Raw genomic sequence first — 23,493 nt, 5'->3', positions numbered from 1 at the left:
TTTTATTAACCTAAGTCTTGGTTTCAACTTAACCAAGGAACCAAGAGGTCATTGATCTGATTCCCAGTCAGGGCACATGCCCAGGTTGTGGGCTCGATCCCCAGTAGCGGGTATGCAGGAGGCAGCCGATTGATGAAGTTTCTCTCATCAATGTTTCTATTTCTCTATCTCTCTCCCTTCCTCTCTCTCTAAAAATCAATAAAAAGAACTTTTTTAAAAAGAATACTTAAAATCACAGATAATCCCAAACCTAATTTTAGTCACAAAAATGTTCTGTCATACATTCAAAGACCTCCTACACAAAATGTAATTGATGGATCTGCTGGCTGGCTTTTTTTCTATCCCAGTGAGTAATGGAAATGTTCAAAAAGCAAGAAACTAAATGAAAAATAGAAGAAAAGATCCCAGTTAAACATAAACTAGTGAGCTTACCATTTCTTCAAAAAAAACAAAACAGAAACTATAAACTTTATAAACCACTAGTATTCCAAGGAACACAAATTTGGGAAATATTCCTTTAGAAATCATAGTACTCACACACAACTACATGAACAAAAGTATTTTAAAAAGTTAACTGGCAGCTCACCTAAACACGTAATTTCTCACTGCCCATAGGCAATGGCCCATGTCACCGTTACATACTCATTTGTAACAAGTATAACTCAACAGATCGTACCTGATAGTAATTTCTGCTTCATCCCATTGGACCTTGGCAGATGTGCTGCCCTCTTTGACCACTCCCAGCAGTGTGGCATGGCGCCCAGTTTGCCTGTGAACACACCGACCTCCAACTCTAAGACCAGCATCAACTCCTCCTATCACTGCCAGCACAGGCCACACCTCTATGCAAAGGGTCCTCAGCTGCAGCTCTGAGAGGTCAGCAAGGCCATGTCTATTATGTTTACTTTTCTCTTCCTCTTTGCTCTCCTTCTCCTCTCTCATTTCATTTTCCTCTCGGCTTTGAACCGAGCGGCTTTTCTTTAGCTTCTGACCTGACTCTTTAATACATATTTTAATTTTGTGCAGCCTTTCCATCATTTTTTTGTTAATGCAGTAAGTCCAACGGTCTGTTCGGTGAAGAATTCGAATAAGCTGAATAGTGGCCTCTGCCAACACCGCTGCTACTGGACTACAAATGGGGTCTCCTGGAAGTAAGTCTCGTGGTGTGCCCCGCATCTGCATATCACAAATTTTTACCTGTAAAAGAAAAAGGAGTGGAAAATACATAATAGTAATAGTTCTCCCAAATTATTAGTCACTATAAATTCTGACATGTGCAATCTCATGTGAAACTAGTGTTTGGCCTCCTAATACCTGGTATTATATCACTGGCCCCAGTAAGGAGTGAGCAAATATTACAGATCTACTTAAATTAGTAGCATTATGATTCTCTGAAATAAGCTGCCCAGTCATTTAAAATTCCTGAAGCCTGTATCAGAACTGTTGTGGCCACACGAAAGATGGATACAGACTAAGGTATATGTGACTGATTCAATTTAGTATAAAAAAAAAAAGCCTTGAAGATCTATTCTCTTTCATCCTCAAGTCTCCAGAATAATACTGAGTCCTGGGACCATCTTATATTGTTCAAGGGGCAGAAAGAAAATCATAAATCTAGATAATTGGGATAGTCCCAATCTAAACACACATTTCAAGTAAGACTTATAGAGGTTAAAAGAAGAGCAAGACTTAGTTTAAACCATAACTCTGCACAGTCTTAGAAAATTTAATCTCACTAAACCTCAGCTTTTTCATCTAGTAGGTTACTTTAATAGTAATAGTAGGTTATTTTAAAGATTAAATGAGACTATGCACATAAATGCTTATTACTACAATGCCAGACACAGTAAATGTTCAAAAATGTCAATGGTTAGCCTGAAATTATAACTTTTTAAAATTTAAAAAATATAGTTAAAAGCAGTGACTAAAATGTAACTTTCATGATTAGGATTTACCAAGTCCAGGCCTTCCATTATAGAAATATTATATATGAGACAGCGTGAAAACTTTCTACTAAAGAATAACTAGAAATTCTGAATATCAGATGTAGGTTGCACAACATCCTCAAGTAAAAGGATAGGGTGGAAAACAAATGGACCCACCAGTATAGGACACCACAGAGAAGTCTGTCTGGCCTAAGTTTTAGATGAGGAGAAAAAGAGTTTATGAAAGGGTATCTCTTTAATACAGTCCTCCCAAAGGTTTAGAGATTGAATTTATACCAACTACAAGATCTGAGCACCCCCTCAACTGAATAAATGAAAGGTAGCTTCCCCACCACAGTTGGAACATCCATTATTCTGTTAATAATACCTGATTACATTTAAGATTGTTTCTATATTTTTCTCTCATATTCATAATTGCCAATGAACCAGATTATCCCTAAAATATTTTCTTCTTCTTCTTTTTTTAATCCTTTATGGTACATTTTATTTCATTTTTCAGGTTTTTTTATTTCAAGAAAAAACAATTTTAAATATAATAATGTTACATGCAATAAACACCAATTATTCAAGAAAAATGATCTTACATATAATAATGTTACATGGAATAAATATTAGTATCTCAAGAAAAATTATTTTAAATATGATAATGTTACATGCAATAAACACCAATTATTCAAGAAAAATGATCTTACATGTAATATTACATGCAATAAACATTAATATTTCAAGAATAAAAGAACTTTAAGTATAATAATATTACCAAAACTATACTAACATAGTATGATATCACAAAAGTTGTAGGAAATATTAAAAATCGGCAAATAACAGGATTATTTCTATTAAATTCTAGTATTTTTCCCTCTGGCTCTATTTTTATTTATCAGTTTGTGTTGTTCATTATAATCCACAAATGAGTGAGATTATATATTTATCTTTCTCCAACTGGCTTATTTCGCTTAGCATGATGCTCTCCAATTCCATCCAAGCTGTTGCAAATGGTAAAAGTTCCTTTTTTACTGCAGCGTAAATTCCATTGTGTAGAATGTACCAGTTTTCTAATCTACTCATCTGCTGATGGGCACTTAGGCTGTTTCCAAATCTTAGCTATTGTAAATTGTGCGGCTATGAACATAGGGGTGCATATATCCTTTCTGACTGGTGTTTCTGGTTTCTTGGGATATATTCTTAGAAGTGGGATTACTGGGTGAAATGGGAGTTCCATTTTTAATTTTTTGAGGAAATTCCATACTTTTGTGAATGATTCATGTGCATTTGGGAAGAATGTATAGTCTGCTTCATTGAGATGAAATGTTCTATAAATGTCTATCAAATCCATCTGATCCAGAGTGTCCTTTGGAGTCTCTGTTTCTTTGTTAAGTTTTTAGAAGATCTGTCCAAGGAAGTCAGAGGGGTGTTAAAGTCCCCTACTATGACTGTATTGTTATCAATCTCTCCGTTAAAGTCCTCTAGAAGTTTTTTTTATATATTTAGGTGCACCTCTATTGGGTGCATAAATGTTTATCAGGATTATATCCTCTTGTTGGATCAATCCCTTTAGTATTATGTAGTGACCTTTATTGTCTCTTGTGATGGTCTTCATTTTAAAGTCTATTTTGTCAGATATGAGTATTGCTACTCCAGCTTTTTCTTTCCTTTTCCATGTGCGTGGGAAATTTTTTCCCATCCCTTCACTTTCATCCTGTGTGTGTCTTTTGTTTTGAGGTGGGTCTCTTGTAGACAGCATATAGTTGGGTCATGTTTTTGTATCCATTCAGCTATCCTACACCTTTTGATTGGAGCATTTAATCCATTTTCATTTAGGGTCATTATTGAGAGGTACTTATGGCTAGGTTTCTCTCTCTGTTTCTTCTTCTCAGCAATCTCTTACAAGCAATCCCTTTAGCATTTCTTGTAATGCTGGCTTGGTGGTGGTGAACTCCTTTAGCCTTTTTTTGTGTGGGAAGCTCTTTATCTGACCATCTATTTTGAATGATAGCCTTGCTGGATATAGTAATTTTGATCTCAGATCCTTGCTTTCCATTACCTTGAGTACTTCATGCCATTCCCTTCTGGCCTTTAGAGTTTCTGATGAGAAATCAGGTGTCAGCCTTATGGGAATCCCTTTTCTCTTGCTGCCTTTAAGATTCTCTCTTTTGTCTTTAATTTTTGGCACTTTAATTATGATGTGTCTGGGTGTGGGTCTGTTTGGGTTTTTCTTGTTTGGGGTTCTCTGTGCCTCCTGAATTTGTGTGACTTTTTCCTTTACCAGTTAGGGAAGTTTTCTACCATTATTTCTTCAAACACCTTCTCTATTCCTTTCTGCCTATTCAGGCACACCTACTATTCTAATATTACGTTTCACTTTGTCCCACAGCTCCCTTAAGCTGTCCTCCTGTTTCTTAATTGCTTTTTCTTTTTGTTCTCTAATTGAGTGATATTTTCAACTCTGTCCTCTAATTCACTCATTTCATCCTCAGCTTCCCCTAATCTGCTGTGTATTCCCTTCCAATATGTTATTTGTGTTATGTCATTCTTTATCTCAGACTGTTATTTTTTCATAGTTATTATATCCTTTTTCATGCTGTTGAGCATCTTTAACATCATTACTCTGAACTCTGTTTCAGATAAATTTCTTATCTCTGCTTCATTTATCTCTTCTTCCGGATAATTCTCTAGTTCTTTCATTTGGGGATTCTTTGTTTCCTCATTTTGGTTGTCTGCTTGGGTTTGTGACTATGTGTTAGGTAGATCCTCTCTACACCTCTCAATCTCTAGTGCCAGACAGTGTTAAAGGTTGTTTCTGACTAGTTGGAGCAGGCAAAGACTCAAAGCCTCCAGAGACCACTTCTGTCTACAGACTAATAGGATTCTGACTTGAATTGCCCCCAGGCAATCATTCTCAGGTGTGGCAGGAGTTTTGTTCAACAGTGTGGGGCAGTTGCTTCTGCCTGGAGGCTAATTGTTACTTTTAATCTCTTAAGTGGCCTCAAGGCAAGGTGTTTTCCAATAGGGTGGGTCAACTGTCTTTACCCCAGGCAAGGCAGGTGTCTATGTAGGAAAGATGTCCTCTGTTGTGTGAGGGAATGGCTCAGCCCAGGAAACTTGGGTTGTCTGCCTTCTGAGCTCTATCCCCCAAGTCCCCAGTCCTGGCTTCTGCTCTCACAGCTCCAGTCCACTTCACCCTCCTTCTGCCAGAGCACAAGGTGGGTGGTTCCACAGGGAATTTTTGTGCATTGGCCCTTCAAGAGGGTGCCCGAACTTTCAGCTGCCACTCCCTGGCAGACAGCACCCCACTGCTTTTCACAGCGAGGAGTTATGTGGGTACCCTCCTCAGATTTGGTGCTCTCTGATGGGGAGCCCGGCTTCGGGATTAGATCCCAGAGTTCTCAGTGGTACCCCCCCACAGCTGAGCTATCTCTCTGGGACTTACTTCAGTTGCCGTCTGTGGGAGCCTGGCTAGGCCTTTTGCGCCTCTGCCCCTCCTACCAGTCTCTATTCGGTCTCCACCTTTGGACCTTGGGTTCTCCCCTGTGAATAGTCTGTTGATTATTCAGGAAGCCTTTCTGTATTTCAGTAATTCCAGCTTGTTCCTGGGAACATGTCCATGCAGCATCCTCCTACTCTGCCACCATTTTTAATCTCCTAAACTATTTTCTATAATTGTTATAATTGCACATATACTTGAAAGTTGACTCACTCTATTCACATTGTCAGAATATCAAATAGTGCCTTAATAAAAAGCAAAGGCAATTTCTAAAAGAAATCTAACCTTCTTCTAGAATAGTAAATTACCTGAGCAGGAATTTTTAATGGTAGAAATAACTTATATTTATAAGCTCTATTTGATGTTAACAAGTATTAACAAATACTTTATGTTTTAGACTTGAGGTTTCATTACCTTTTCCCCTGGGTTGCTACTATAGAACATCACGCATGGGTACAACTCTGCTGCATCAACATCTTCAAAAGCTAATTTTGGTTCCTATAGTGTGGCACAGATGATGAGAAGAAAAGGAAACAAAATATTTTTAAAAATTGGTAATATCCAAAAGATTCAAAGCTCTTAGGAAACAGAACAAAGTTACTACAGCCAAATCTCAATTAACCTTACTAACCAAGGAAATTCTACACATAATAAATAATCCTAATTTGTTTGTCTGTTTCAACCATGTTACTGAAATTTTACTATCTTTCTGTTGTTGATTTGGTGATCTATATATATAAAAGCCTAAGCGACCAGCCAACCGGCCAGTAGCTATGATGCATACCGACCACCAGGGGGCGGATGCTCAACGCAGGAGCTGCCAAGCTGTGGTCACTTGGCAGCAGCAATTCTCGGGTGACGCACCCAGAACCAGAGAAGAGGGAGCCCGATTCCAGGGTGCATCACCTGAGAACCGCCCTCTCACAATCCAGGACCCAACAGGGGATGTCAGAGAGCCAGTTTCGGCCCGATCCCCGCAGGCCAGGCCAAGGGATCCCACCAGTGCACAAATCCGTGCACCGAGCCTCTAGTAAATATATAAGAACCAAAAAGTATCAGAGAAAGGCAAAGAAGAATGGATAATCCATAAACTGAATAACTAGCATCTGAAAACTGATTTGAGTGTAAATAAAAACAAGAAAACATGCAATGCTTGTGAATGAGTTTTAGTACCTCTCCATTTTTCCCAAAGGAAATGGTCCTGGCTTCCATATCTAACACACAGGTAATGAAATCTCCTTGAGTAAAGCTGGACAATGTCAGAGTCTGTTCTCCATTGTGATAGAGGTTACCACTGTAGGCCCGATAGAGCCACATATCCGAGGTAGTACGGTGGTTAAAGTCATGTACTGGCCAACGAGAAACTCCAACACACGTGCCTTCATTACCTCTGTTTTCCTTCACAATGTAAAACTAAAATGAAAATGGTAACATTCACTAATATTAAAAAATCTGTTCATATACTATTAACTGCATAAATCAATACTGAGGAATATATTTATAAATAATATTTATCCACTTATGGAAACCTAAGTTTATTTTTATTTTTTTAAAAATATTTTTATTGATTTTTTACAGAGAGGAAGGGAGAGGGACAGAGAGCTAGAAACATCAATGAGAGAGAAACATCGATCAGCTGCCTCCTGCACACCTCCCACTGGGGATGTGCCCGCAACCAAGATACATGCTCTTGACCGGAATCGAACCTGGGACCCTTCAGTCTGCAGGCTGATGCTCTAGCCACTAAGCCAAACCAGTTAGCGCCTAAGTTTATTTTTAGACCAAGTGAAACTAATATATGAATAAAATATATTTCATAATTTTGTAAAGATTTTTCAACAAAATAAATTTTTACCTTGTAGAACATTTAGTTATTTTATTTTAAAATATTTTCAATTAGAGTTGACATTCTAGTGAATGTTAATATTTTATATTAGTTTCAGGTATACAGCATACTGGTTAGGCATTCCTATAACTTACAAGGTGATTCCCCCAATAAGTCTAGTACCCACCTAATACCATACATAGTTATTATAATATTCCCTAGCTTGAGTACTTATTTTAAATAAGCAATTTTAGCTTACATCTTAATTATGAAGCTGAGAAAGTATATCTAATCCAGAAAATTATTAATGGGAATCTTCAATTCTTTACATACAAATTATCTAACAACTCTCATGTATACTTCTGTGCAGAAAAGAGTTAATATAGCAGGCCTGAGACCGCTATCTTTAAAAAGGCATGCTTGTAACACAGGCCCTTGGCTGGTATCTGGGAATTCAACTGGTAAAATGTCCTACATTGATCAAAACTGTCCCAAAGTGGTAAGCTTGGCCTAGAATGTTTGAACAAACAATGTGGTCTATGTTGAAACCTGTTTTCTTTCTGGAAGTCTGGAATTTTGGTACATGACAGGCAGAGCATACCTTCATGACCAGCCCCCAGTAGAAATCTTGGGTGTTAAGTCTCTAACGGCCTTACCTAAAACATCACACACATGTTGTTGCATTTTGTTGCTGGGTAAAGAGTATATTCCATGTGACCTCTCATAGGAGGGAGAGAACATAAGAAAGCTTGCACATGGATTCCTCCAGATTCCACCTGTATCTTTTTCCCTTATGATCCAGCTATATGTCCTTAATAAGCAAAGTTATTATAAGAAATCTTAGTCGTAACTACAACTACATGTTGAGTTCTATAAGTCTTTCTAACAAATCTGTGAATATAGGGATAATCTTAGGGGTCTCCAACACAGTGATGGCAACCATGAGATTCACTCCAACTCCAACTCATTAAAATATAGTTATAGTCTGACTTGGGGAAAAAAAGAGAAGTAGGGAAAGACAAAACTCTGGTGCCTGATGGCTATGGAGTTACACCTGTTATGAAATAGCAGGTGAGTTGCTAACTGTTGTGAGAGGTAAAAGTTACCTATAGAATTAAAAAATAACAGATCCAAAACAAAAACAAACAAACAAACAAAAACAGATCCATCTCAAAAATATGCACTTCAGGCTGGAAAATCATCAGCGTCTAGCAGTGGTTCTCAACCTTCTGGCCCTTTAAATACAGTTCCTCATGTTGTGACCCAACCATAAAATTATTTTTATTGCTACTTCAAAACTTTAATGTTGCTACTGTTATGAATCGTAATGTAAATACCTGATATGCAGGATGGTCTTAGGCGACCCCTGTGAAAGAATCATTCGACCGCCAAAGGGGTGAGAGAAAAAGAGAAGCCAAGGGAAAATTTGCTTTTTACTCTAGACAGAAAAAGAAAGGACCCAAATATTCCAACAAATAGACTTTAGATAGGCCAAAGAATAAACATTAGCTTGCAGTTGCTCTTTTCTCCAGGTGGCTGGGAAAAGTTAAAAAATCCCTGAAGGTGCCCTGGCCGGTTTGGCTCACTGGTTAGAGCATTGGCTCTTGGACTGAAGGGTCATGGCTTCAATTCCGATCAAGGGCAAGTACCTCGGTTGCAGGCTCAATCCCCACCGTGGTCGGGGCACATGGGGGAGGCAACCAATTGATGTGTCTCTCTCACATCAATGTTTCTCTTTCTGTCCTCCCTTCCATTCTCTCTTAAGAAAAAAAAAAAGGTAAAGAATATCCTTGGGTGAGGTTAACAATAACAAAATCCCTGAAGATGAGTTTTGGGTAGACCAAAAATAAGAGAACTGTATGCTGCTCTTTCCTCCAAAAGAGAGGGAAAGGGGTATTAAATCAGTTTCTAGGGCTAGAGCAAAGCTTTAAAAAGATTACAGAAAGAAAAAGAAAAAGCCATGCCAACAATTTTCTTTAGTTTAGATACAACCACTGCTGTAGCAGTGCCTCTTATCCAATCAATTAACCCTACAAAGTGTAAATTTACTGGTAAAAGTTTCAGTAAACTTGGGATCTGAGCGGGGGAAGTAAAATTTAAAAACAGCTGTGTTTTATGGCTACTGCATCTGGATGTATGATAAAAATGGATGTAAAATGTTATAGGCTTGTAACTTCATAAATGCTAAGAGATCGTCCTGATCAGTTAAAGCTGCAAAGAAAAAACATGCTCGTGGGACACAACCTCCTTGTTTTTTTTGCCAATTGTGGGTATACTGGAATTTAAACTCTTTAAGTATTAGAAATAAAACAGGTATCCATAACTGATGATATTTTGCTATGGTTTTTGCCTATTGGAGCCTCTGGAAAAAGGGAGACAAAATAAAAAGAATAGCAATCTCAGATGAAGACATAAATATATTTTTAGAGTTGTAAAAAGAAGTTTTTAGTTGCCAATGAGTTCTTGTAAAATCAGATGTCTGATTCAGCCTGAAGTGCCTATTTTTTGAGTGGGTAAATTTAGACTCAGACTGACAATGCTTAAAAAGGGCTTAGGAAAGCCTTATCACTTGGACTTTAAAAAACAGCTGTATGGCACTACATCTAGGATTTCTTGCTGCCAAAAAAGTTGCTAGCTTTTTAGAATCCTGAATTCACAGATTCTAATTGCCTGGACCTGACTCTAAGTTAAAACCTGTTACTGTCTGCTATGGGCTGTTTCAACCCAACATGAACTGTGCTCAACTAAAGGCCCAATGGACAAAACTCAAACTCTGGGACTATTGCAGATTTTGGACTTCTCTCTGGTATCATAAACTATGAAAACATCATGGATTCTGGCTGGACTGTATAGATCTCTTGCAAATGCCCCTGGGAAAGGGCTTATTCTTAGATTTCTGACATAGAAACTGATTACCTTCCTAACTTGTGATTCTTACTGTAAGCTGAAAGTTGAGAGGGTATACCACCACAGGGTGTATGACCGCTCTGATTACTCTTAACAAATTAGATTCTTGACCTCTTCTTGGGAATTTCCCACTGCTATTGACTTATGTTCAGCTTTTTGGTTTATTTGCTTATCTCTACATGTCTCATCTTTCTTCCGATATACATGCCTTAGTAGATGAAGCTCTACCCGGAAAGAGATGGATCTTTTCTTAGGCTGCTCACTGGATAAATGATTATGATAAAAGGAGGTAGAAAATTTGGTCAATCTATTTTGAAACATTTTTTATTTTTTTATTAGTTTTTAGAGAGGGAGGAAGGAGGAGAGAGAGGGAGAGAGAGAAACATGAATTGGTTGCCTCCTGTATACGCTATGTATATTTTTCACTCACTTTCCATTATATTAACATAGTACACAATGATAGAATATTTATGTATAATGGTTTTTTAAAAAGTAATTTCATACATTTTTTTCAAAAGAACCTGGACAAAGGACTAAAATACAAAATGTTAAAAACTACTTGCAATTCTACGCACCTTCCACTGATAGCAACCAGAAGTTACTCCAGTTGATGCCAATCCATATCCTTTTCCTCCACTGCCATGAGTTAATATCTGTCCATTCTCCACTAGGCAACATTGAGCTTTCTCTGGGTCAAAGGATACTTCTTGTATAGGGAGATTCTCATCTTCTTCCTCCAACTCTCCCTGCTTCTACCAGAAAGGAAGCTGGGTCAGTATTATGCAGTAATCTAGATCTCAGTTAATATATATTCTAAAATTGCTTGGTTTGAGCCTAGAAATATTTATTAAGTATCTACAACATACCAGTTACTGTGTAGGCAATAAAAACACAATGATAAATATAGCATGGCCCCTGCCCATAAAGAGCTTCAATTAGGGGATAGAGAAACAAATAAATATGACCAATATTGTAGCTAAGAGAATAACAGAAGTTACATAACAGGTATATAGCAGCAAGATAAAAGTTTAAGTATCTAACTATGGTTGGAAAGGATAAGTAAGCATTCAAAAGAGAATAACTTGCGAGCTGGGTTCCTGAATGATAAGGCCTTTAGAAGCTGGTCAAAGGAGAGAAAGGCATTTAGGGCAGTATGCATAGCATGTGTCAAAGTATGAAGGTGCAACAGAATTCATTGATTTAAAGTAATTGCAAGCAATGTGGAAGTTCTGGAGGATGAGATTGGCAGAAAAGGAGCCTACAAAGAGAAAATGAAACAAAAGCATAAAAGGCCTTGAATGCTATTTTAATATTAAGTTTTACTCCCAAGAAATACTCCAACACTTAGATTAAATAGAAGAGGAAGAACCAATAAAAGAGAATGGTAAGAAAAGGCCATTTTACTGAGACAGAAGGAAAGCCAGAAAAAAGTGTGAAATCTGAAAACCAAAAGAAGAATTAGGTAGTTTTAGATGGATGGGTTCAAGCTATTTAGGAGGTAAAATCAATAAGGCCTAATGACTACATGGATAGGGACATTAGGAGATGTCTAGAGTTCCCAGGAATTCAGGGGTTTGAGGGGGAGACACCTGGGCTAGCACTTAAATTTGGAAGGTAATGCACATAGGCAGATGTGACTGAGACTGCTGGAAAAGCTAAGGACAGAACCCTGAGGAACACCAAAGTTTGAGATGAAGACAAAGAGAAAGTGGCTGCAAAGGAAAAATGCCTCCAAAAGGAATCAAGAATTGGCAGAGAATAGATGAAGATCTGGGAGAAGACAGTATTCTGAAAACAATAGAAGGCTAGAGTTTCAAAAGGTCAAGTAAGACAGGGAGAAAAGAAATGTATTTAACACTTAGCTTTGTCATTTAATTTCCATACTTTGATGGAAGATAAACAATTGGGTTGAAGAGATAATGAGAAGTAAGGAAGTGATTGAAACATGTATAAGAGTACTCTTCTGAGAAGCTTAGCAATGTAGGACAATAGAGAAGATGTGGAGAGGAAACAGAATAATGGGATAGAACAAGGTTCCTCAGAGGAAAAGGAATCAAGAGACAGGATATTCACTTGTGCTGTCTAAAAATACCTTTTGGGAAAAATCGATTACCTGTAGTTTTATTTCTTGTTCTTTTTCCTTTATCTGAATAGCATGTTTGGCCTGAGCAATTGGTGTCTCCCACATACAATCCGACAAAAGGGAAAATAGGCGTTCTACAACCTATTTATTGAAGGAAAAAGAATAAAATTTGTAAAGGTAATTTTAAGTTTAGGAAAAATAAAATCATTCAACTATAATACTAAGTCACATGTAACATTTTATTATATCAATGTCCTACAGCTACTTTGGGTGGTTGTAAGTTAAATATCTTTTTTTTTTTAGAAAGAGTATTAACTCACTAGAAAGTGGGTTACATTGCCCTCATGTTGCCTCACTATATACACCTCTGAATAGGCCGCACAACCTCACCATTTCTCTGTAGATGCCCAAACCTAGTAAGAAATTTCATAGATTTTCCTTTCCTTCTGACCTTGTAAGCATTCACTATCCCCTCCTTCTTACACCCCATTAATTTCTTTCTCCTTGCTTAGAGATGAAATTATAAGAAAGGAATCTCAGAAGTAGAAGTTTTGCTACTGAGAAAATGACACATTTACAACTGAAGAAACTCTAGGTTTAGATTTTGGTTGAATCATGTTGTAGATGTCAAAAACATTTTCTAACAACTTTAAAAATAGAAACCTGGGCCATTTGATCATCTTCTACACCAGACTCACAAGCTGGTAGCACAGCCTCAAGGACGTGAAGGGCAAGGAGCCTTGTTCTTAAGTTACCAACTAGAGGAATACCTGAGGAAGGAAAGACATTTTCTTATTATTAATGTAACTGAAATTCAAAGTTTAAATGAGCTTCTTGAAAAAATATTCAAGGCTGCTAAGCATATATGGGTGAAATGGACTTCATTTCAACTTATTATCACAATAATTCTGGACTCATCCCATACCCATACCCATGTGCCAGGTTACTGTGCAATGGATTTCATACACATAATTTTGTTGATCCTCACAAACCCTACAGTATTATATCCTGATTTTACTGATGAGGAAATTGAAGCTCAGAAACATTAACTAACTTGATGAAGCCACACAGCTCAGTGGAGGCAGAGGTAGAGTTTTAAACACGTCTGTTAATCTCTAAAGCTAAGATTTATCATACCCTTTCATTGCTTCTTCTCTGACTGACCTGACTGCCTCAGAGAGATTGTTAGGATTAATGGGAGTAAGCAATTTGTACGTTCCTAAAGTAAGCACAATGAGAAGCTATAAGCAAAACAAAGTAATCATATCATGGTAAGAGAGAATGAACACATTCAGATTTGTATTCTGATAATCAAAATCTGTGCCAAATTATCATATTAAACAGGATATTTTCTGATTATTTTTATTATTGTAATTTGAACAAACGGGAACAAGTTCTCAATTAAATCCATGATCTTGTACAGGGCTATTTTCTATTATTAATTCCTATCAATTTTACTTCTAAAATTAGTTTTCTTTTCAACAAATAAAGTACTTATAAAACAAGGAAAAAAAAGTCTTTAAATCAGGTCAAGTATCCGATGTTGTTGAAGTCTGGCATTATCTGAATAAAACACATGTTATGTATAAAAATACCCTAAAACAAGACAAAAGTAATATACCTGCAGAACACTTCTGAGACGCTATATTCAGAAGCACTTCTGTCCACTTTGGGGAAGCCATTTTTGACTGAATTGCTTTTGAAGATACAACTCTGCGAAGAAAAACTAGAAAATCTCCCAGATGCAGTTCGGCTGCGTGTTGCTTCCTAAGAGCAGCTGAAGAATGAAGAGACAAGTTTACATTATAGTCAAAAGCCAACAAACAGGAAATAGCCTTATATCAAATAAGTTACATTTAGATTGCAGCAAGCAAAAACCTAAATTTAACGTCTAGATTGTCTGCTGCTGAATTTTTACAATTTAAATAACAGAATGGGGAAAAGATAGAAAATAAAGCCAAATTTAAAACATCTTTTACCTCTGTGTACAACAGTGTGTTGCTAAAATAAAATATGTATACTTGGTTTTCTATATATTTTTAATGTTATTCTATAAAACAATAGTTCCCTACCCAAGTCTAGAGTTCTACTGGACAGAATTAGTGGGAGTTGTATGAAAAATTATGTATGCATGTGTATATGACTAATAAGAGAGTTCATAAATTTAATCACATTTTCAAAAAGTTCATGATTCCACCCCACCAGTCAAATTAAGAATCATATCTCTAAAAAAGACTGTATTTCCAGATTCTACAAAGAAGCAAATTTCTAGGCCTGATTCTGGTTTGCCTGAGCTCAAAATCTGTAAGATTTTTCACACAAACTTGCCCTAACCAAACTTCCTAGTTTTCCCATCAGCATCAGCACCAGCCTTTCTCTTGTCTCATAGTTTCCCTCCACCCTCTGCTTTTGAAGCCAGAGAACCATCTGTTCTTCCTGTAATACACCATGGTATGGTCTCTCATCATCCAACCTTTAATACCTCCTTGTCCTGGCAAAGTCCCACTCAGAACCAGGGGAAAGTGTGCCAGTGGGGCAGCTGCCCAGAATGTCAATCCCCAAGGGGCATTAAAACATAGAAAATCTTAATAATTTAAAGACAAGTGTATATAGCATTTCTTTCAGGAAGATCCTGGCATGTTAAATTAAGGAAAACACAGACAAGTCACTTGTGATAGATAGATAGATAGATAGATAGATAGATAGATAGATAGATAGATAAGAGATAGATGGATGATAGATAGATTACTGGCCATCTAAGCATGCCCCTTCACCCTGGCCCCCAACCCCTGCCACTAAGGGGCATGCTTAGATAGCCAGTAATCTATCTTCACAGATGTCTAATTAACTAGAGGACTTACGTTTTACTGAGATGGGTGTGCAAGTCCATGACTAAACTGCTAGGAACAATATGAGGGAAAAAGCTAGTAACTCCTCTACATTTCTTCTACACAGTTTCTACCTCTTCTTTACTTAAGTGTTAATAAGCAAATATTTTATAATATTAGTTTGAAGAATATAAAATTATTAGCCTGCCCTGCGTACCCACATATCTCACTCCAACACATTCCTTCAAAATCCAGTTCAATGAACCTTTAGCTTTTGGTGGAGAAACCTGGGAGAATTTCTTTTATGAGGCATCCATCCTATCCACCCCCCTTACTCCCAAGCAAGTATTTCTATAAGACACTAAATTAATTAAATTAATTAATGCCTGGAGACATTATATATAAAACTGGTTGATAGAACTTGATATAATTTGTGTTTCATTATCAATAGTACATTTGAAATGAAGGGTACACCTTTCAATTAAGAATTTTAGAGGGCAGCCTGCCTCTGAACACCTGGCCAGCACTGACTAGAATCAGACTCACTCCCAGCCATCCCCATAAATCAAGAATTGCAATGGCCTTCTCTCCAGGATGAGGTGAGGGGAGTGGATGTGTATTCGACCTGCTGAGATTGACTCACAGAACTGTTTCATTCTTTCCTGGATATGGGAGGATCCAGTTTTCTTGGGAACCAATAGGCTGAGAAGTAACTCTACTATGTATTCCCTGCTGACCATATGTGCAATACTCAGCACAGAATAGTGAGAAGCTATCACCTTAACAACCCTGTATCTACCACTAGGTCGCAGGAAAACAGGAGGTGGAAATAAATGCTTGTATTTATTTTATCAGACCTAGTGAGCCTGTATATGCTCTATCTATAAGCACCACACTCTTTATATAAAACGGGAGAAAAAATTTGCCATAGGTTCAGTCTCTGAAACTAAAAGCTAGTCCTTAATCAGACTCATACATCCTTCTGACTTAAGAGATTTAGCTATTTCTTATGAGTTTCCTGTATTGCACTATAATTATTTGTTTACATGTGTGCCTCCCTTATTATCCTAGAAGGTCCTTCAGAACAACAATAGTTTACCATTTGTAACCCCAAGTAATTTCCTCTATCTACCCACCTATCTATAGATATTGGAATATCATATTATAATATTAATATCCATTGAGCTCTCACTGTGTGACAGACACTGCTCTGTTTTACATGTATTAAATTATTTAATCCTCATATCAACCTTAGGCAATTGGTTCTATTATTCTTATTTTATAGATTAGGGAATTGGAGCACAGAATGGTTAAGTAACTTGCTCTCTATGCATCCATCCATTCATCCATACATCCACGCTTCATTTTGTCTGTGTTATCTATGTATCTACCCATCCCCTGTAGTTTATTATGGTAATAAGATATGGTTGTTTCACACACATTTTTAAATAAATGACCAATTTTAGACCTTTACTTCCTTAATTACGTAACATATATTGTGGTGGTTCTATTCAGGGTTTAATTAACTTAATTTACTGAAATACAATGTTCACTACAGTTTTTTAAAGCTATGAGCAGATGATCATATTACAGCAATCAAAAATTATAATGGCTAAGGATAACAAGAATCTTTTTAGTGACTAGGGAACAGAGCAGCTAACCTAGCAAGAAATTCAACTCCTCTAATTCTAACCCAGTTCCCAAATAATAAAACCCTTGGTCCTGGGGAAACACTTAAGTCAAAAGTATGATTAGAGATGGGTTGTCAGGATCAGATGCTAAAAAAACATATCCTGGGGAAATTAGTCACTTAGAACCTCTAGGTTCTTGAACCAGGACAGCCAAGGAGACACTGAACCTAGAAAGTAAGCAATATGGTCACTACATCAGATTTAATGGACTTTAAGGAAAGAAGGTTTAGTCAGAAACCCACCTATATCATACACATTGGTATAGAAAAGGAGTTTCTAAATGAACAAATAAAAATCCTTTCAAGCCCACAACAGAAAAAAGTATACATTCTAATGATATGCACACAAAGGGACTCAATAAATGCTTGTAAATAATGACAGAAAAAAGGGTTTGTGATAGATACCTCTGAAATCTCTCTTCTCAGTTTCTCCACTGGAGTCAAGTTTTTTTTCTTCTTCTTCACCATCTTCTTCTCCTTCTCCAAAAGAGGCCATAAGCAGTACACCAGTTTGGGATAACAAATTCTTCAACTGACTACAGAGTAGATCCAACAAGGATTGAACTACCTTGGGGCTCAGTTTATCGGCATAGGTCCTACATGAAATAACAGGAAAAAAATAAATGGTAATAACACAGAAGGGCAAATGTTATAATTAAACACATAAAGGAGATTAGGAGAAAAGTGAAATTACTAAAATGTGAAAATACCAGACGCAACACAGTTCTATCAAGACATCTATAATGCTCACCCTGTAGTGATGGCTAGAATCTGGAGCAATCTTGTACTAGCCACTTTTAAAGCTGTGCTAAGCTGAGAAACACCCGTCTTCGGCAATAACTGCAGAGGCTGTCCTAGCATAGTGTCTGTGCCACATAACTGCGATAATACATTTAGCAGACCAGTGGAAATTGCCAAAGAAACATCCACTGGTTGATAGTGAACACTCAAAGCAAACACTGTAACCAAAAGGAGACGCTGCTGGGCTTCTAAAAAAAAAAAAAAAAAAAAAAGACAAATGAATCTCCTTTTAAGTAAATGAAGCATTTACTAAAATGGACTATATTCTAAAATATAAATACTAATATGGAATACCATTACAATTTCAAATATTTATTCTTTACCTGTAAGTTGATCTATTAATGTCAAATACAAAGTGTGTATATATATGAAAAAGCCAACAGACCAGAACGACAGAACGACCAGAACTGGGATAACTTGTCACTATGATGCGCACTGCAGCAACCAACTGGCCCGATCGCCCCCACCTAACCTCCCGCAGCCCCTCCCCCAGGCCAGCTCAGCCCTGACTGGGCCCCGATTGGAGATGGGGCCGGCCGCCAACCTCCCACCTTCCCTCCCCCTCCCCACCTCCCCACCGGCCTGGCCTGATTGGCCTCCATTGAGGTGGGTTGGCCGGACCCCACCCATGCACGAATTCGTGCATCGGGCCTCTAGTCTATAATAATAAAAGCATAATATGCTAATTAGACCAGACATCCTTCCTGATGTCCTTCCTTCCAGACAAAGCTGCGGTAGGCGGGGGTCGAGGCAGAGGTAGCTGCCGCAGCCGCAGCAGGGACCAAGGCCCTTGCACGAATTTCATGCATCGGGCCTCTAGTCTAGCACAACTATATAGCGTAAACGTAGGCGAAAATAATTTGCAACCTGTATTTCCATGGGCAGTTACTTACCAATGTGATGCTTGTTTGCTTGCAGGGCTCTCTCCAGGGTAGCAGACAATTGTTGATAAATCTTATGCACAGCCACCTGGATTTCAATCTGTATGTTTCTCTTAGCTGCTCTGATCCCATCCTGAATTACAAATAAAGATTTACTTTTTCTATTAGCAAAAATAACGCCTCTTACCAAAATAAAAGTAATAGCCCTTTTATCCTTAGTCTAGCTATCTGGTAGAGCACTATGGTGGCTTTTAATTATTTAGTATATTTCAGTACATAAAAGTTTTAAAATAAATTTATTTTTAAATTGATAATTCCTAATTCTATACAATCTTTCTCCTTTCCCACAAAGCATGTGTTCCTTTATAAATATGAAAGACATAAAGATAACACTTAAAAAAGTTTTTTCAAACAACCTGAGAATCTAGACAGAATGATTACGTCTAAAATGTAAATTTTTGAAACCCATCCTTCCAAACACCCTATCCCAACTTAGATTTCTTTCTACCAACTTGGCTAAGGGTTAATAAAACTAAGCCAGCAGAGAATCTGAAAGTACAACAGTGCTATGGCTCACCTAACCCCAACTATAATACTATTATTCAGGAAACAAAACCAATGAGATATCTTTAAGAGTCATCTCAAAGTGTTTTTTTAAAATATATTTTTATTGATTTTAGAGAGGAAGACATAGAGATAGAAACATCAATGAGAGAGAATCATTGATTGGCTGACTCCTGCATGTCCTGACTGGGAATCCGAACTGTGACCTCCTGGTTCATAAGTCAATAATGCTCAACCACCGAGCCACACTGGCTGGGCTAAAAGTCTGTATTTTAAAACTTCAATCTTAAACCCAAAATTATAAAACTGGTTTTGTAAAAAGACAGTTAAAATCTGAATATACTGCAAGGTGTCATCGTCACCTACCTGATAGTGATGCAGTCGGCCACTCTCTCCTTTCGCTCCTGCGTGTCCAACAGTGCCTAAACCAAAACACCCTGCTAGAAACTGCAGCCTCACAGATGTGAGCAGTGTGGATGACTGGAAGCCTGAGCTCAACCTGCTTCCTGCTAGAGAGATGCTACCTTTTTCCTCCATTCCAGACAACAGAATGAGGATCTGGTGAAGTGCCTCTAAACGAAGCTTGAGAAAAGTAAAATAAACATAGGTTAGAGTTCTTCACTGAACTGAGACACAAAGGAACTCTGTATGTCACAAACAAAATATTATATATCACAGAATATTCTAACATTTCTTAGGAATTTATTTTATTAAGATGAAAATTTTTAAAAATCAAAATATCTCTAGAAACCCTATAAGCATACTATAGTACAAAAGAGGCTACACAGTACAATGTGAAAAGTAATAGATTTGAATGTAGAAGACCTGGTTTCAAGGCTGGACCCTGCTACCTACTGTGTGGCCTTAGGAAACTCACTTAACTTCTTGAGTCTCCATTTCTTCAGATGTAAAATGAGGCTAATAGTACTATTGTAACCTACTCGCAAAGCTTCTATGATGCTCATGAGGAGATATATGTGAAGGTTTCAAAACTGTAAGGTAGTATAGTTATTGCTATATTAGTAACTTTATAATACTCTAGCTCAAGAATTAGAAATATTTCTATTTATAATTAAACTTAGTGGGGTGACACTGGTTAATAAGATTATATAGTTTTCAAGTGTACATTTCTATGACACATATCTATATTGCATTGTGTGTCTATCACCTAAAGTCAGATCTTTTTCCATCACCAAATATTTGACTTATCCTTACCACCCTCCCCCGCCTTCCCATACTGTTGTGTCTATGAGTTTTTATCTGTTTTTTTGTCTATTTGTTTTTCTTGTTTGTCCATTTGTTGATTTCAGTTTTACATCCCACATATAAGTGAGAAGTATTTCTGAAAGGTTTCTCTGTGGTTCGCTTCAACTTCTGACTCTACCTTCCCTAGGAGGACAATACCTATCACTGTAGTCAATCAGCCTAACCCTCCTCTTTTTTTTTGGAAATAATTTTACATTTACAGAAGAGTTTTGAAGATACAGAGTTCTTGCATATCTTCCCCTAATGTTATTATCTTATGTAACTATGGTAATGTTACTCTTTCTTTTTAAATATATATTTATTGATTTCAGAGAGGAAGGGAGAGGGAAAGAGAGACAGAACTAAGAAATTAACATTGGGACAACACTACTGACTAAACCACAGACTTCATTTGGAATTCACCAATTTTCCTATAATATCCCTTTTCTATTCCAGGATATCACATTGCATTTAGTTGTCATGTTTCCTTAATCTCCTTTAGTCTATGACAGTTTCTGTCTTTTCTTGTTTTTCATGACCATGACACACTGAAAGAGCTATTCATGTAGCTTATAGAATGTCCCTCAATTTGGGTTTGCCTGATGTTTTCTCATGATTGAACTAGAGTTATGGATTTGGGGGAAGAATACCTTAAAGTCTTCTTTTAACATTATCAGAGTTACATGATACCACCATCTTATTACTGGTAATGTTACTCTTTCTTTTTAAATATATCTTTATTGATTTTAGAGAGGAAGGGAGAGGGAAAGAGACAGAAACATCGATGATAACAGAGAATCATTGATCGGCTGCTTCCTGCATGCACCATACTGGGGATTGAACCTGAAACCCGGGCGTGTGCCCTGACTGGGAATGGAATTGTGACCTCCTGGTTCATAGATCAATGCTTAATCACTGAGCCATACTAGCCGGGTAGTAATGTTCTTTTTTTTTCCTTTTTATCTATTTTTATATGTTTTTATTAATTTCAGAGAGGAAGGGAGACAGAGAGAGAGATAGAAACATCAATGATGACAGAGAATCATTGATTGGCTGCCTTCTGCATGCCTCCTACTGGGGATCAAACCCACAACCCGGGCATGTGCCCTTGATTGGAATCAAACCTGGGACCCTTCAGTCCGCAGGCCGAGGATCTATCCACTGAGCCAAACCAGCTAGGGCAATGTTATTCTTGATCACTTGGTTCAGGAGATGTCTGCCAGGTTTCCGCAACATAAAATTACTCCCTTTTCATACTGTTGTTAGCCCTGAGTCACTAAGTCCAACTTACCCTCAAAAGGAGGAGGAGTTAAGTTCCAGCTCCCAGAGAGACGAGTATCAAAGAATTTGTGGACATGTTAAAACCACAATAATAAATATTTTGAGGGAGATACTTTGAGGTTATGCAGATACTTTGAGGTTATCCTGTGTCTCCTTAAAGTTCTGCTCCCTAATTTTAGCATTCATCATTACTATGGTGTTCTAATCTAACCCTTTTTAAAGGAAGACAAATGGAGGCTCTGAGAAGAGATAGCCAGTCTCACTCTAGTTTCTAGAATCTAGGAGATAAGACTTCTGATTAGAGTATCTTGTTCTAAGAGATGGAAATAAAAATGCACTTTTCAAACAAAATATGCTGTTATAGTTAAGATAAAATAAAAATGCACTTTTCAAACAAAATATGCTGTTATTGTTAAGATGACACCAATGTGTTCAGGTGGAGGAAAGGGGGAGGAAATGAATATAAGAAAAGGAAAAGTTTTCCCCACAATTTTACATTCAGTGGTTCAGTTTAAGTTTCCATAGTCCTTCACAGGAATAAATATCAAAGACTTACTTCTGCCCTTAACTGCTGCTGTTCCATTGCAATGATGGAGGCCTGGGGACTTGTAGACATACTTTCCTCTGGCTCTTTAAAACCTGGGGCATTCCCCACATCTCCACTCACAAAACTTACAACATTTTCAATCAAAGTGTGAACTCCCAAAGACTTGGTAAGATCAAAATCAGACTCAAAGGAGTAAGAGGAATTGCACAACCAGTCTCTGCTATGTTTCAGGCGAGCCCAAGAGTCGTTCCGGGATTCCAACTGACTGTGGATAGGACCTACATACAAACAGAACAAACATGCATCAATGGTAACCTAGTAGAGCATACAATCTGAAACTAGATGAGGGCTGAGTACTGCTACCATACCAACTGGTGAGAAATGGATACTTATGTTTGAATACATGCATGCATTAAGTGAATCTGAGCAAAATGCTTTTGTAAAAAAATAACAAACAAAAACTATAGCAATGTAAGAAAATAAAGGGAAAGCCCTGTTTGATGTACCAGTATCTCTGTAAGCGCTTTAGCAACACACTGCCACAAGAAAAAGAAAGGCAGAAGCTGCTCTCAAAATGCTTAGCTTAAAATGCTCTGCAGTATTAAACCAGACCATTATTTATGAACAAAAAGGAACTAGGCACTTAGGACACTGCTGCTAAGACCTACTAGTAATAGGACTTCATCTGATTTAACATATCATTGCAAAAAGTAAGTTAAGACTGTGCAAAGTGTCTACATATCTGCAATAAAACATTACCAAAAAATGAATATTGAAGGGCAAGTAAACTTACACAAAAAGGAGACACAAACATCACCCTTTGGATTTCATTAATATAAGGAACACTTTCACTGTTTCATGTGCATATTTATTACACATTGTGAAACTCCTATATAGAGGAAGCAAAGTTTCACAGACAAGAATATGTAAGATTTACCATAAAGTGACAGGTATATAAAATTACCAAATTGTTCACAGTAGTTGCAAAATATAATATCATTAGTTTTGCCAATTAGACTTTTCTAGACTAAAATCTTTAGACAGCAAAAATGTTAATATATTTGAATACAACAACTGTCCAAGTCATATGGCAATATTAGCTTTAAATAAATATAGAAATGTCCAATTCCTACAGGCTTTGTCTTTTTTAGTTTAACTGATCTCAGGTATACAAATTAGATTAGTCATAATCCTGGGCTCATGATATATTCTCATCGTTGGTCCATTCATGGCCTGCTTTTGTATTTATATTTATTTATAATAAATGTGAACACAAGAACTAGAAAACTAACAATAACTTGTATCTATCTGTTCCTCTTCCAACCCATCTCTCCCTGTCTCCTATCTAAGGGTTTTACTATCCCTAAGTCTGGTTTTATCATTCCTTTAGTTTTAATGTTGTAAAATATTT

At 37.2% G+C, this 23,493-nt stretch overlaps 1 protein-coding gene across 11 annotated transcripts in view; it reads right to left on the bottom strand.

Annotated features, from left to right (window-relative positions):
• The window catches only part of HERC1 (HECT and RLD domain containing E3 ubiquitin protein ligase family member 1), a 159,282-nt gene that overhangs the window by 59,424 nt on the left and 76,365 nt on the right, over positions 1–23,493 (bottom strand). For 10 of the 11 annotated variants that reach the window (XM_014535483.1, XM_005861075.2, XM_005861080.2 and 7 more), the window contains 12 exons: positions 22,092–22,360; positions 19,376–19,591; positions 18,458–18,578; positions 17,515–17,752; positions 17,169–17,359; positions 13,867–14,022; positions 12,909–13,015; positions 12,276–12,386; positions 10,738–10,914; positions 6,604–6,843; positions 5,845–5,928; positions 677–1,197 (listed from right to left, as the gene is read on the bottom strand). In XM_014535483.1, the coding sequence (XP_014390969.1) occupies positions 677–1,197; positions 5,845–5,928; positions 6,604–6,843; positions 10,738–10,914; positions 12,276–12,386; positions 12,909–13,015; positions 13,867–14,022; positions 17,169–17,359; positions 17,515–17,752; positions 18,458–18,578; positions 19,376–19,591; positions 22,092–22,360 (2,431 nt within the window). The remainder of the gene's footprint in view (positions 1–676; positions 1,198–5,844; positions 5,929–6,603; positions 6,844–10,737; positions 10,915–12,275; positions 12,387–12,908; positions 13,016–13,866; positions 14,023–17,168; positions 17,360–17,514; positions 17,753–18,457; positions 18,579–19,375; positions 19,592–22,091; positions 22,361–23,493) is intronic. The other variant, XM_014535484.1, reaches the window with a different exon arrangement.

This window comes from Myotis brandtii, unplaced genomic scaffold (assembly GCF_000412655.1).
Source record: "Myotis brandtii unplaced genomic scaffold, ASM41265v1 scaffold144, whole genome shotgun sequence".
Lineage (NCBI taxonomy): Eukaryota > Metazoa > Chordata > Mammalia > Chiroptera > Vespertilionidae > Myotis > Myotis brandtii.
Note: the sequence above shows the minus strand (reverse complement) of the source record. Positions and strands in the feature narration are given on the sequence as shown.